General features: G+C 45.3%; 1 protein-coding gene across 5 annotated transcripts in view; it reads right to left on the reverse strand.

Annotated features, from left to right (window-relative positions):
- Positions 1 to 1,108: 1,108 nt before the first annotated feature.
- LOC109877009 (sodium bicarbonate cotransporter 3) overlaps positions 1,109 to 14,536 on the reverse strand; it is a 74,359-nt gene continuing 60,931 nt past the window's right edge. For 4 of the 5 annotated variants that reach the window (XM_031817847.1, XM_031817850.1, XM_031817849.1 and 1 more), the window contains 8 exons: positions 10,394 to 10,555; positions 8,302 to 8,553; positions 7,971 to 8,039; positions 7,455 to 7,628; positions 7,127 to 7,258; positions 6,960 to 7,042; positions 6,087 to 6,194; positions 1,109 to 5,245 (listed from right to left, as the gene is read on the reverse strand). In XM_031817847.1, the coding sequence (XP_031673707.1) occupies positions 5,164 to 5,245; positions 6,087 to 6,194; positions 6,960 to 7,042; positions 7,127 to 7,258; positions 7,455 to 7,628; positions 7,971 to 8,039; positions 8,302 to 8,553; positions 10,394 to 10,555 (1,062 nt within the window). In that variant the 3' untranslated portion in view covers positions 1,109 to 5,163. Of the gene's footprint in view, positions 5,246 to 6,086; positions 7,043 to 7,126; positions 7,259 to 7,454; positions 7,629 to 7,970; positions 8,040 to 8,301; positions 8,554 to 10,393; positions 10,556 to 14,536 lie in introns of those variants that run through there. The other variant, XM_031817848.1, reaches the window with a different exon arrangement.

Raw genomic sequence — 14,536 nt, forward strand, 5'->3', positions numbered from 1 at the left:
AACCTTGAGAAGCCTTTTTGTCCTAGACCTTGGCACTCTGGTACCGCTTGCCATGCGGTAGTAGAGAGAACAGTCTATGACTGGGGTCTTAGAATTACTTTAGGGCCTTCCTCTGACACCGCCTGGTGTAGAGGTCCTGGGTGGAAGGCAGCTTTTCCCCAGTGATGTACTGGGCCGTACACACTACCCTCTGTAGTGCCTTGCGGTCAGAGGCCGAGCAATTGCTGTACCAGGCAGTGATGCTCTCGATGTTGCAGCTGTAGAACTTTTGAGGATTTCAGGACCCATGCCAAATCTTTTTAGTTTCCTGAGGGGGAATAGGCTTTGTCATGCCCTCTTCACAACTGTCTTGGTGTGTTTGGACCATTCTAGTTTGTTGTTGATGTGGACACCAAGGAACTTGAAGCTCTCAACCTGCTCCACTACAGCACCGTCGATGAGAATGGGGCGTGCTCGGTCCTCCTTTTCCTGTAGTGAAGTGGCTTCGGGACAAGTGTGGCTTCGGGACAAGTCTGGCTGAGTGGCCCAGCCAGAGTCTAGATTTGAACCCGATCTAACATCTCTGGAGACCTGAAAATAGCTGTGCAGCAACGCTCCTCATCCAACTTGACAGAGCTTGAGAAGAATGGGAGAAACTCCCCAAATACAGGTGTGCCAAGCTTTAGAGTCATACCCAAGAAGACTCGAGGCTGTAATCACTGCCAAAGGTGCTTCAACAAAGTATTGAGTAAAGGGTCTAAATACTTTTTTGCATTGTCATTATGGGGCATTGTGTGTAGATTGAGGGGAAAAAAACAATTGAGTCCATTTTAGAATAAGGCTGTAATGTAACAAAATGTGGATAAAGTCAAGGTCTCTGAATACTTTCTGAAGGCACTGTATATTCTTCAAGACTCAATGGATATGAATTTAAAAAGTCTAAAAATGGATAAAGCAACGGCAGATTGCCCCTTTAAATCAAAATAGTGACTTAGTCTGTAGTGTGAGCTGTATGTTTTGTATGCATGTATTTTAGTGTACTAGCAGATCAGTGATACAATACTACTTCTGTTCATCACCAAGCAATGTAGCTACAACAACTTGTCAGATTGAGGCCAACCAACACAGCAACAATGTAGTAACCTTTATTGCTTTCCTTCAACAACTTCATTTCCATTACAAACAAATTCAAGGGTTCATTTGCATTATCCCCCGGTTCCCACCATCCCAACCTCATAAGAATAGTACAGATACCATTCATTGTACAGTTTAAGAACAATTCATTAAAAACTTCACCGATATCAAACCAAATGGCAACATGAGGCCAATCCAAGCCACTTTATAGAGGACTGAAATGTCTAGTCACACGGTGCTGAAAGATCGCCTGTCCTCAGTGATCGTCACTGGTTTAGGAGTTACACATAGCAGTACTGACAGTTTATTCTGTGTTCTATTGTTGTACAGCGTAGGTTAGATACGGAGAAAAACGCACCTTGGACTGCTCTTAACAACAAGCTCCCCAGTAGGCCACGTTTCCTAGTCCCAGCCTGCTTAAGTACTCAACTACCAAGAGATAATGCACACCAAGGCAACGCCAATGATGGGAAAAAGTACCCAAATGTCATACTTGAGTAAAAGTAAAGTTACCTTAATAGAAAATGACTCAAGTAAAAGTCACCTAGTAAAATACTACTTGAGTAAAAGTTTAAATTTTGGTTTTAAAATATACTTAAGTATCAAAAGTAAATGTAATTGCTAAAATATACTTAAGTATCAAAGCAAAAGTAATACTAATTTAAAATTCCTTATATTAAGTAAACCAGACAGTACAATTCTTGTTTTTTAAATTTACAGATAGCCAGGCCACACACCAACACTCAGACATCATTTACAAATTAAGAATTTGTGTTTAGTGAGTCCGCCAGATCAGAGGCAGTAGGGATGTTCTCTTGATAAGTGTGTGAATTTAGCCCTTTTCTATTCTGCTAAGCATTCAAAATGTAGCAAGTACTTTTGGGTGTCAGGGAAAATGTATGGAGTAAAAAGTACATTATTTTCTTTAGGAATGTAGTGAAGTAAAAGTTGTCAAAAAATATAACTAGTAAAGAAAAGTACAGATACCCCAAAAAATGACTTAAGTAATATTTAAAAGTATTTTTACACCACTGGTAAGCACAAAGTCAGAAGGAACGAGAACGTACGGCAATTTCCAACATTCATAGTATGGGGCCCATAATTGACCCAGAGGGCAAAACAGCTGCTGAAACCGATGACTGTTTGTTTTCATCAAGGTGTTCAGATGGAAGAGGTCAGTCAGTTATTGAACTTGAGGAGTCTCCTCTTTATTGAAGTCAAAACAAATTCTTGCCCCCCGTACGACTTACACCCAATGTTTCATAACCTTCATTCCATATTTGTATAACACTATAGATTTAAATAAAACTAATTCAATCACATAATTCAAACTCATGAATTAAACTCAATCAAAGAGCCATGAACAGCAGACTGATGCCTTTCCCAGTAGGACTCCTGTAACAGTATACATATTGGATAATCAATCAAAAGCATTGCTATTCATTAACACTAAATCCACGGGACAAAATTAATTAAGAATTTTTCTTTACAAAACTGCCTACAACAGAATAGCCAATAAAAGAAGAGCACAGAGAAACCCACCTATCACAGTGTTGTCCAGTGTCAATAGGTAAAAGGGTTTACACTGAAAGGGAGGGGCAGAGAAAGCACACAGCAAGCATCTTCTCGGCAACAACAAGTGGATTGACAATGAGGGAGTCAGTCAGTGAGCACCAGAGTGAAAGAGAGACAACACACAGAGACAGAGAGAACAAGAGAGCCAACACAGAGAGAGAGCCAACACAGAGGGAGAGAGAGCCAACACAGAGGGAGAGAGAGCCAACAGAGAGGGAGAGAGAGCAACACGAGAGGACAAAAGACACAGAAGAGAGTGACGGGGAGAAAGGGAGAGAAAGAAAGACTGACAAGAGATGGTGAGAGAGAGACAAGGGCCTCATTGAGCCCATTGGTTCCTGAGACTGATCTAAATAGATACATGTATATAAAAAGGTACATATAGCCTGCCCACCCCTCTCGTTGTGCGGCAGGCGTATCTAAAGTGCACAGATATAAAGACAGGAATAAAGAACATTAATTACCGGCCAGCAACAAACACGACACTGCTCCCTCCTCCTGCCCCCCCCCCCCCCAAACTCTGCAATGTTGACACACTCAAAATAAATTAAAACGCATTACATTTTGTAATGATATAGATAATAATGATAAAAAATATATAGATAGACAATCTAAAATATATACCCCATAACAGAAAATATTCCATTGGATGTAAACCGTTTTAAATGGATAAAAGTGGGTTTCCCCACGTCATCATAACCAAGGGGAGGCTACAGCTCTGGTAAGACTTCCATGGTGCAGGTGCACTACACTAGATTAAACCCAGGCTACCACAGCCATGTACAGTAACACTATTGAACAGCTTTAAACCTGCCCTAAAGAAGGCATCAGTTTTAGAAACCTCCATAGACGTACTCTATACATATTTTCTTCCTTTCAAGTACACCATTATGTATGTATGGACACTGCAGGCAATACCCTCACCATTATGTATGTATGGACACTGCAGGCAATACCCTCACCATTATGTATGTATGGACACTGCAGGCAATACCCTCACCATTATGTATGTATGGACACTGCAGGCAATACCATCACCATTATGTATGTATGGACACTGCAGGCAATACCCTCACCATTATGTATGTATGGACACTGCAGGCAATACCCTCACCATTATGTATGTATGGACACTGCAGGCAATACCCTCACCATTATGTATGTATGGACACTGCAGGCAATACCCTCACCATTATGTATGTATGGACACTGCAGGCAATACCCTCACCATTACGTATGTATGGACACTGCAGGCAATACCCTCACCATTATGTATGTATGGACACTGCAGGCAATACCCTCACCATTATGTATGTATGGACACTGCAGGCAATACGCTCACCATTATGTATGTATGGACACTGCAGGCAATACCCTCACCAGTATGTATGTATGGACACTGCAGGCACTGCAGGCACTGCAGCGGTCTTGTTATTACTCCAAAATAACAAGACCGCTCAATCGAGAAATGTGAGAACATTTTGTTTTTGAAACGTTATCTTGTTATAGTCCGTTTCCAATTTGGGATTGTTTAAGATAAGTAAGAGATGTTTGCCAATTAATTGAAGAAATATTCTGCAAACTATGGGCTATGCTGTGGTCTGTCATATTCACGTTGACAGAACATACTCAGCCTTTCAACCTACTGTGACTGATAATCTGAATCAACAGCACATCGTACACATGACTCTGATATTGTGAAGACATCTTAAGCTGCTCTTAAGTTTCTTACACTTGTACACACACCCCCATGTGCCCACACACACACACCCCCATGTGCCCACACACACATTAAATCTAATATGTGCTCCAAATGTATTTGGACCTTTTGTTGAGCGTCACCTGCTTTTTCAAACAGAAAGTGTCTATTGTTCAGAGTGAGCCAGATAGAGTGCTGTGAGTAGTAGCCGTCGTTGTGGTCAAGCCACCCGGGGTGCTTGGACTGCTGTTAGGCCTACTGCTTCCTATAAACCACCTGGGGACAGTCTTGACAAGTTTGAAATGCTTACAGCAACTCTTCTAATATAATGCACTAAGGGCGAGAGGCCACTACATGCATTCATAATGCATTGCCCTCGAAGTAAGTGTTACGAGGACAGACTGTACACCATATCACAGAGACTATGGATATGTTGGTAAAAAGCCTGATGAAAGTCATTCCAAGAAGACCAAGTGGTTCCTTAAAAAAGGCACACCTGAATCTAAAGTTACTGTTTTTTCACCTTAAAACGATGATAAAATTAAAAGACAAATTTCGCTCTGACTAATTTCACAATAAGAACTAAAGAAACATGGCTAAGTAGAAGTGGTTGTGTCTTTGTGTGCCCCCTTGGCATTGGTATGGTAGCAGCTGTTAGGGCAACGGACAGGGCCATGAAGGACACTGCCCCCTGCTGTGTGGGAGGACAGGAGGACAACACCACCTGGTGGGCTAGAGGCTGAAGTGGCACCCTCCCTGCTCCTCCCGTCCCTCCTTCATAAGGAGGTCTCAGCATCCCCATACTTCTCCCCCTGGTCATTCTCCAAGTTTATCTTCACACAGGACACCTTCACCTGGCTGGGAACAGAGAATAACACCATCACCACCAAAATTCAGTTAACTCATAGAATTTTTCAAATTATATCTAAATATAGCTGTTTAAAATTAATGAATTAAACTTGAATTTTAGTAAGTTAAATCCTCCAAACTCATTCAAAAAATGACAACCCAATACAGTGAGTATGAACCCACTCACCACCCCTTTGCCACACAACGTGCAATGTTGCAAAAATGTTTAAATGCAACATTGCAAGACTGAATGTACCCCAGGTGGACCCAAATGCTCTTATATTGGCAGTTCTAAGACACTTGCCACACATCCAGTACTATTGATTTGCAAGTTGGTGCATCATAGTATCACGATTGAGTGTTATAATTAGCCTTTACGCTCTTAGTTCATTGAAAGGTTATTCAAAGGTTAATATACTGTCAAGCACAAAAAGGTATGTGTTCAACTTCTGGACTATATAGGACAATAAGGTGGAGACATAGAAACACCAGGCTGGATTCCAAAAGGGAACACTTGCTCCCTCCCTTCTCTGGCCCTCAATCTTGAGAGTAAGCAATAATAGCCTTATACAAGGTGTCATCAACATTCCCCCACACGTAAAAGCATGTGATTGAGACACATATTGACATGCATGAAATTAATGTACATTTTTAAATAGTTTCAGAATTCATTTTCAAAATATTTAAATAGAAAAGTATTTATTTATTGGTTGAAATATTTAGTCAAAATGATTATCAGGGTGTGATTTTCTGAGAGGGATGGGAGCATGCTTCTGGGTTTGGCCCCAGAAGCCAGACAGGAAGAGGAACGGTGAGCATCTGAACAATACCGAGGAAGAGTTATAGCTACCTGCCACTATGTTTCAGAGCTTTGGCACTGTCAGAGTTCATGGAGACAGACTTCCAATTGGCAGTTTTGGCCATTTCATCAGAAATGTTTACCATAGAGGGGTCCAAACTGCAGGGGAACAAACACACAACACCCTAAGCCGGGGTACACAAACACACATTTAAGGACACCACACACCCCCCCAGTTCTGAAACAAACTCATGAATGATGTTTGCTTGGCTGCAGTCAACATACAGTATTACAGAGGACCCTTAGAAAACTATCATAACCATTATAAAATGCAATACTAAGGGAAATTAGCTATTTAGTATTACTTCAAATATAATAGTTGGATGAAATAGTCGCTTGTTTGCGAGGACAGTCTGTGATTGGTCGTTTTTCTGGTGGTTGTTATGGGGCTGAGGGTCGGGTCATGTTCAACAACAAATCAAACACGAGGGCTGTATTTCATTCCACAAGGCTGTCCACTTCCATAGGCCCTTCAGAGGGGAGGAAACTGCGGTGTGGAATGAAACCGAGGTGGTCATGGGCAGTTAATCAACCAGGTGGAAGAGCAGCTGTATGAAGAGTGCATGGTGAGACTAGAGCAGGCCTGAGACTGAGACCAACCCCTGCTCTCTCCTCTGCGTCGTGTGGCATGTCCAACTCAACACTGCTGTCACACCTGCTTTGGGAGAGATGGGTCAGTGCTTCAAAAGGGGTTACTCTTCCCTGTTACATGAATATACTAGTCCATAGTTCTCCAAAGTGCTTCACAATGCATTACAGAACCCGTGAGGAACAGCACTGATGGGCCATGGTGAATGGGCCGTGACTTCCTCCAAGTATAATGGACATTGATATACTGCATCAAAATTGTCCCCAACCACTAACCTGACTTTGAGGGTCTTGAGGATGCCCGGCCCGTCGCAGGGGTGTGCTATGCCCTCTTCCACTTCCAGCATGCGCTGGGCCTCCTGTAACCATGGAAACAGAGGGAAAGTGTCAGTGGGACTGTCACAGCTCTCTGCAGTAGTCTGTGAGAACAGTTGGACACACACCTCCTTGGCTTTCTTCTTCTTGTCGTCCTCCTTCTTCTTCTTGCTCTCAGGCATCAGGTCATCCAACCAGCTCAGCTCCCTGTTGGTGAAACATAGGTCCAGCAGCTTCCGTATAAACACCAGGGCCAACACCTAGAGACACCAAAATAAAATCAGTGACTTGTACTTTTAACTCTTCATTAAAATGGCATCATCCTGACAATCCAATTCTGTGCCATCTCGTTTGCTTGACGTATTCTCTGTCTTCAGTTCAGACTTCTGTTTCTGGAAGACATTGCCTGTGAAATGTCTTTCTAGGGCCATACTAACAGCATATCCATATTATTACCATCATGGGGAAGACTACGGCGGCGGCGGACGCCTTGATGACCCACAGCAGCACCAGGCAGGTGAGCTGCACCAGGGTGAACACATGGACCTTCCACAGGGGAACGTAGCGCAGGTAGATCAGGTCCGGCTGGTGCTTAGCTGGCATGCAGAACAGCTTGATACGGTCAAAGAACTACAGGAGAGGACAACCACAACACAACCATGTTGAGACCACAGGAGGCTGCTGAGGGGAGGACGGCTCATAATAATGTCCCAAACGGAGCAAATGGAATGGCATCAAACACCTGGAAACCATGTGTTTCATACCATTCTGCTCCAGCCATTACCACTAGTCTGTTCTCTTTTACCCTTTATTTAACTAGGCAAGTCAGTTAAGAACAAATTCTTATATCTTTAATAAGGTGCCACCAACCTCCTGTGGTTCAGATGTACCATTGTGCAAGTGTGGGGGGGAGCAACACTGCAGTGTAAACCTACCGCACTGACCACATGACATAACACACCACAGACTGACCTGGATGCCTTTGAGTGAGGACACACCCATGTAGAGAAACACCCCGTAGAGGACTGGCATAGGGATGAACTAGAAAGACAACAGGGGACAGAAGGTACTTCTTAGTCATTTAATCATAGTCCTCACCCTTTTCTAATTTCTTTACCCACAAACCACTGGGGTGTGCCAAATAATACTTCCCCTTCCTCATCACTCTGGTATCAAAAAGAAATGATGTTCCACAACAGTGAAAGGATGTTGAGGATCTGATCAAGAAACCAGCCTGCAATCCTATAAGAGCGTCTCTTCTTGATTTGGAACATCATTCCAGTCTAACAGAGTCTCATCTCACCTTGAGCACCGAGGTCATGAAGACAGAGCAGCCCATGAGGATGAAGATCATGAAGCTGGTGACCCTCTGCTCTCTGATCCCCAGGAACTTGGGCTGTTCCCCGGGGGCCGAGCACTCTGACTCCAGCTTCAGACTGTTGACGTGGGAGATGGAGAGCACGGTGGCCGCTACAAACCAGGGCAGGCCCATGATGGAGCACACCCCCAGCATCACAGACACCACCAGAAGATCCAGGTGGTAGCCACAGCCTTTCTGATGGGGGGGGGGACAGTCCATCAGGAGAGAGGCCAACCAGGGAGGGAGTCAGGAGAGAGGCCAACCAGGGAGGGGGTCAGGAGAGAGGCCAACCAGGGAGGGGGTCAGGAGAGAGGCCAACCAGGGAGGGGGTCAGGAGAGAGGCCAACCAGGGAGGGGGTCAGGAGAGAGGCCAACCAGGGAGGGGGGTCAGGAGAGAGGCCAACCAGGGAGGGGGTCAGGAGAGAGGCCAACCAGGGAGGGGGTCAGGAGAGAGGCCAACCAGGGAGGGGGTCAGGAGAGAGGCCAACCAGGGAGGGGGTCAGGAGAGAGGCCAACCAGGGAGGGGGTCAGGAGAGAGGCCAACCAGGGAGGGGGTCAGGAGAGAGGCCAACCAGGGAGGGGGTCAGGAGAGAGGCCAACCAGGGAGGGGGTCAGGAGAGAGGCCAACCAGGGAGGGGGTCAGGAGAGAGGCCAACCAGGGAGGGGGTCAGGAGAGAGGCCAACCAGGGAGGGGGTCAGGAGAGAGGCCAACCAGGGAGGGGGTCAGGAGAGAGGCCAACCAGGGAGGGGGTCAGGAGAGAGGCCAACCAGGGAGGGGGTCAGGAGAGAGGCCAACCAGGGAGGGGGTCAGGATAGGGCAACCAGGGGGGGTCAGGAGAGAGGCCAACCAGGGAGGGGGTCAGGAGAGAGGCCAACCAGGGAGGGAGTCAGGAGAGAGGCCAACCAGGGAGGGAGTCAGGAGAGAGGCCAACCAGGGAGGGAGTCAGGAGAGAGGCCAACCAGGGAGGGAGTCAGGAGAGAGGCCAACCAGGGAGGGGGTGGGAGTCAGGAGAGAGGCCAACCAGGGAGGGGGTGGGAGTCAGGAGAGAGGCCAACCAGGGAGGGGGTGGGAGTCAGGAGAGAGGCCACCAGGGAGGGGGTGGGGAGTCAGGAGAGAGGCCAACCAGGGAGGGGATGGGAGTCAGGAGAGAGGCCAACCAGGGAGGGGGTGGGAGTCAGGAGAGAGGCCAACCAGGGAGGGGGTGGGAGTCAGGAGAGAGGCCAACCAGGGAGGGGGTGGGGAGTCAGGAGAGAGGCCAACCAGGGAGGGGGTGGGAGTCAGGAGAGAGGCCAACCAGGGAGGGGGTGGGAGTCAGGAGAGAGGCCAACCAGGGAGGGGGTGGGAGTCAGGAGAGAGGCCAACCAGGGAAGGGGTGAGAGTCAGGAGAGAGGCCAACCAGGGAAGGGGTGAGAGTCAGGAGAGAGGCCAACCAGGGAAGGGGTGAGAGTCAGTCAGGAGAGAGGCCAACCAGGGAGGGGGTGGGAGTCAGATGAGAGGCCAACCAGGATACAACAGAACAAAGATGTCCTTGATACTAGTACCTCCAACTCTCTGGAAAGGCACACGCACACGTTGCAAGCAAATCATAGATTTGTATAAACCTATTGCAGTTGTTCTATAGTTATGTAAGGTAAATAGAAGTCCCCCTTAGTCTGGAAATCCAGAACTTGTGTACCTGGTCAGGGTTCATGTAGTGACCTGATCTAGTATTGCTACACAACATGCAAGTGCCACTTTTCTTCTTTGTCACAACCTCTCTCTCTCTCTCTCTATATATATACCAGCCTGTCTTCCTCTATGTCACAACCTCTCTCCCTCTCTATATATACCAGCCTGTCTTCCTCTATGTCACAACCTCTATATATATCAGCCTGTCTTCCTCTGTCACAACCTCTATATATATCAGCCTGTCTTCCTCTATGTCACAACCTCTATATATATCAGCCTGTCTTCCTCTATATATATATATCAGCCTGTCTTCCTCCAAGTCACAACCTCTCTCTCTAGATATCAGTCTTCCAGTCTGTCTCTCACCTTGAGTTTGTGCTCCTTCCTGTTGATGATGACGGCGGTGATCTGCTGGTCCATGAAGATGAGGATGGTGCAGAGCAGGGCAGGGATGGCTGCAGCCAGCATGGTCCACCAGGGGTTGGTCCCCAGCGGGGAGATCAGCCAGCCACGGTTCTCAGACGTGGGCTAGAGGAGCAGACACGGTCAGGAAAGAACGTCACAACACACACAGTAAACCGGGACATCACAACACACACAGTAAACCAGTAGGTCACAACTAGAGGTCGACCGATTAATCGGAATGGCCAATTAATTAGGGCCGATTTCAAGTTCATAACAATTTATTTTTACACCTTTATTTAACTAGGCAAGTCAGTTAACAACACATTCTTATTTTCAATGACGGCCTAGGAAAAGTGGGTTAACTGCCCCGTTCAGGGGCAGAAAGACAGATTTTCACCTTGTCGGCCCCGGGATCCAATCTTGCAACCTTACAGTTAACTAGTCCAACGCAATAACGACTTGCCTCTCTCTCGTTGCACTCCACAAGGAGACTGCCTGTTACGCAAATGCAGTAAGCCAAGGTAAGTTGCTAGCTAGCATTAAACTTTTCTTAGAAAAAACAATCAATCATAATCCCTACTCAACTACACATGGTTGATGATATTAATAGATATTATCTAGCGTGTCCTGTGTTGCATATAATCTGACTGAGCATACAAGCATCTAAGTATCTAAGTATCTGACAGCGGTGGTAGGCAGAAGCAGGCGCGTAAACATTCATTCAAACAGCACTTTCGTGCGTTTTGCCAGCAGCTCTTCGTTGTGCGTCAAGCATTGCGCTGTTTATGACTTCAAACCTATCAACTTCCGAGATGAGGCTGGTGTAACCGAAGTGAAATGGCTGGCTAGTTAGCGAGCGCTAATAGCATTTCAAACTTCACTCGCTCTAAGCCTTGGGGTGGTTGTTTCCCTTGCTCTGCATGGGTAACACTGCTTCGATGTGGTGGCTGTTGTCGTTGTGTTGCTGGTTCGAGCCCAGGGAAGAGCGAGGAGAGGGACGGAAGCTATACTGTTTCACTGGCAATACTAAAGTGCCTATAAGAACATCCAATAGTCAAAGGTTAATGAAATACAAATGGTATAGAGGGAAATAGTCCTATAATAACTACAACCTAAAACTTCTTACCTGGGAATATTGAAGACTCATGTTAAAAGGAACCACCAGCTTTCATATGTTCTCATGTTCTGAGCAAGGAACTGAAATATTAGCTTTCTTACATGGCATATTGCACTTTTACTTTCTTCTCCAACACTTTTTTTCTTGCATTATTTAAACCAAATTGAACATGTTTCATTATCTACTTGAGGCTAAATGGATTTTATTGATGTATTATATTAAGTTAAAATAAGTGTTAATTCAGTATTGTTGTAATTGTCATTATTACAAATACATTGTTTTTTAAAAATGGTATTATTATTATTTTTAATTTATTTAAAATCAGCCGATTAATCGGTATCGGCTTTTTTGGGCCTCCAATAATCGGTATCGGCGTGGAAAAATCATAATCGGTCGACCTCTAGTCACAACACACACAGTAAACCAGAACGTCACAACACACACAGTAAACCAGAACGTCACAACACACACAGTAAACCAGAACGTCACAACACACACAGTAAACCAGAACGTCACAACACACACAGTAAACCAGAACGTCACAACACACACAGTAAACCAGAACGTCACAACACACACAGTAAACCAGAACGTCACAACACACACAGTAAACCAGAACGTCACAACACACACAGTAAACCAGAACGTCACAACACACACAGTAAACCAGAACGTCACAACACACACAGTAAACCAGAACGTCACAACACACACAGTAAACCAGAACGTCACAACACACACAGTAAACCAGAACGTCACAACACACACAGTAAACCGGTAGGTCACAACACATACAGTAAACCAGTAGGTCACAACACATACAGTAAACCAGTAGGTCACAACACATACAGTAAACCAGTAGGTCACAACACACACAGTAAACCAGTAGGTCACAACACACACAGTAAACCGGTAGGTCACAACACACACAGTAAACCAGTAGGTCACAACACATACAGTAAACCAGTAGGTCACAACACATACAGTAAACCGGTAGGTCACAACACACACAGTAAACCAGTAGGTCACAACACACACAGTAAACCAGTAGGTCACAACACATACAGTAAACCAGTAGGTCACAACACATACAGTAAACCGGTAGGTCACAACACACACAGTAAACCAGTAGGTCACAACACACACAGTAAACCAGAACGTCACAACACACACAGTAAACCAGTAGGTCACAACACACACAGTAAAACAGAACGTCACAACACACACAGTAAACCGGTAGGTCACAACACATACAGTAAACCAGTAGGTCACAACACATACAGTAAACCAGTAGGTCACAACACATACAGTAAACCAGTAGGTCACAACACACACAGTAAACCGGTAGGTCACAACACACACAGTAAACCAGTAGGTCACAACACATACAGTAAACCAGTAGGTCACAACACATACAGTAAACCGGTAGGTCACAACACACACAGTAAACCAGTAGGTCACAACACACACAGTAAACCAGAACGTCACAACACACACAGTAAACCAGTAGGTCACAACACACACAGTAAACCAGTAGGTCACAACACACACAGTAAACCAGTAGGTCACAACACACACAGTAAACCAGTAGGTCACAACACACACAGTAAACCAGTAGGTCACAACACATACAGTAAACCAGTAGGTCACAACACATACAGTAAACCGGTAGGTCACAACACACACAGTAAACCAGTAGGTCACAACACACACAGTAAACCAGAACGTCACAACACACACAGTAAACCAGTAGGTCACAACACACACAGTAAAACAGAACGTCACAACACACACAGTAAACCGGTAGGTCACAACACATACAGTAAACCAGTAGGTCACAACACATACAGTAAACCAGTAGGTCACAACACATACAGTAAACCAGTAGGTCACAACACACACAGTAAACCGGTAGGTCACAACACACACAGTAAACCAGTAGGTCACAACACATACAGTAAACCAGTAGGTCACAACACATACAGTAAACCTGTAGGTCACAACACACACAGTAAACCAGTAGGTCACAACACACAGTAAACCAGTAGGTCACAACACACACAGTAAACCAGAACGTCACAACACACACAGTAAACCAGTAGGTCACAACACACACAGTAAACCAGTAGGTCACAACACACACAGTAAAACAGAACGTCACAACACACACAGTAAAACAGAACGTCACAACACACACAGTAAACCGGTAGGTCACAACACATACAGTAAACCAGTAGGTCACAACACATACAGTAAACCAGTAGGTCACAACACATACAGTAAACCAGTAGGTCACAACACACACAGTAAACCGGTAGGTCACAACACACACAGTAAACCAGTAGGTCACAACACATACAGTAAACCAGTAGGTCACAACACATACAGTAAACCGGTAGGTCACAACACACACAGTAAACCAGTAGGTCACAACACACAGTAAACCAGTAGGTCACAACACACACAGTAAACCAGAACGTCACAACACACACAGTAAACCAGTAGGTCACAACACACACAGTAAACCAGTAGGTCACAACACACACAGTAAACCAGGAGGTCACAACACATACAGTAAACCAGTAGGTCACAACACATACAGTAAACCGGTAGGTCACAACACACACAGTAAACCAGTAGGTCACAACACACACAGTAAACCAGTAGGTCACAACACATACAGTAAACCAGTATGTCACAACACATACAGTAAACCGGTAGGTCACAACACACACAGTAAACCAGTAGGTCACAACACACACAGTAAACCAGAACGTCACAACACACACAGTAAACCAGTAGGTCACAACACACACAGTAAACCAGTAGGTCACAACACATACAGTAAACCAGTAGGTCACAACACATACAGTAAACCGGTAGGTCACAACACACACAGTAAACCAGTAGGTCACAACACACACAGTAAACCAGAACGTCACAACACACACAGTAAACCAGTAGGTCACAACACACACAGTAAAACA

Source organism: Oncorhynchus kisutch, unplaced genomic scaffold (genome assembly GCF_002021735.2).
Source record: "Oncorhynchus kisutch isolate 150728-3 unplaced genomic scaffold, Okis_V2 scaffold1170, whole genome shotgun sequence".
Classification (NCBI taxonomy): Eukaryota; Metazoa; Chordata; class Actinopteri; order Salmoniformes; family Salmonidae; genus Oncorhynchus; species Oncorhynchus kisutch.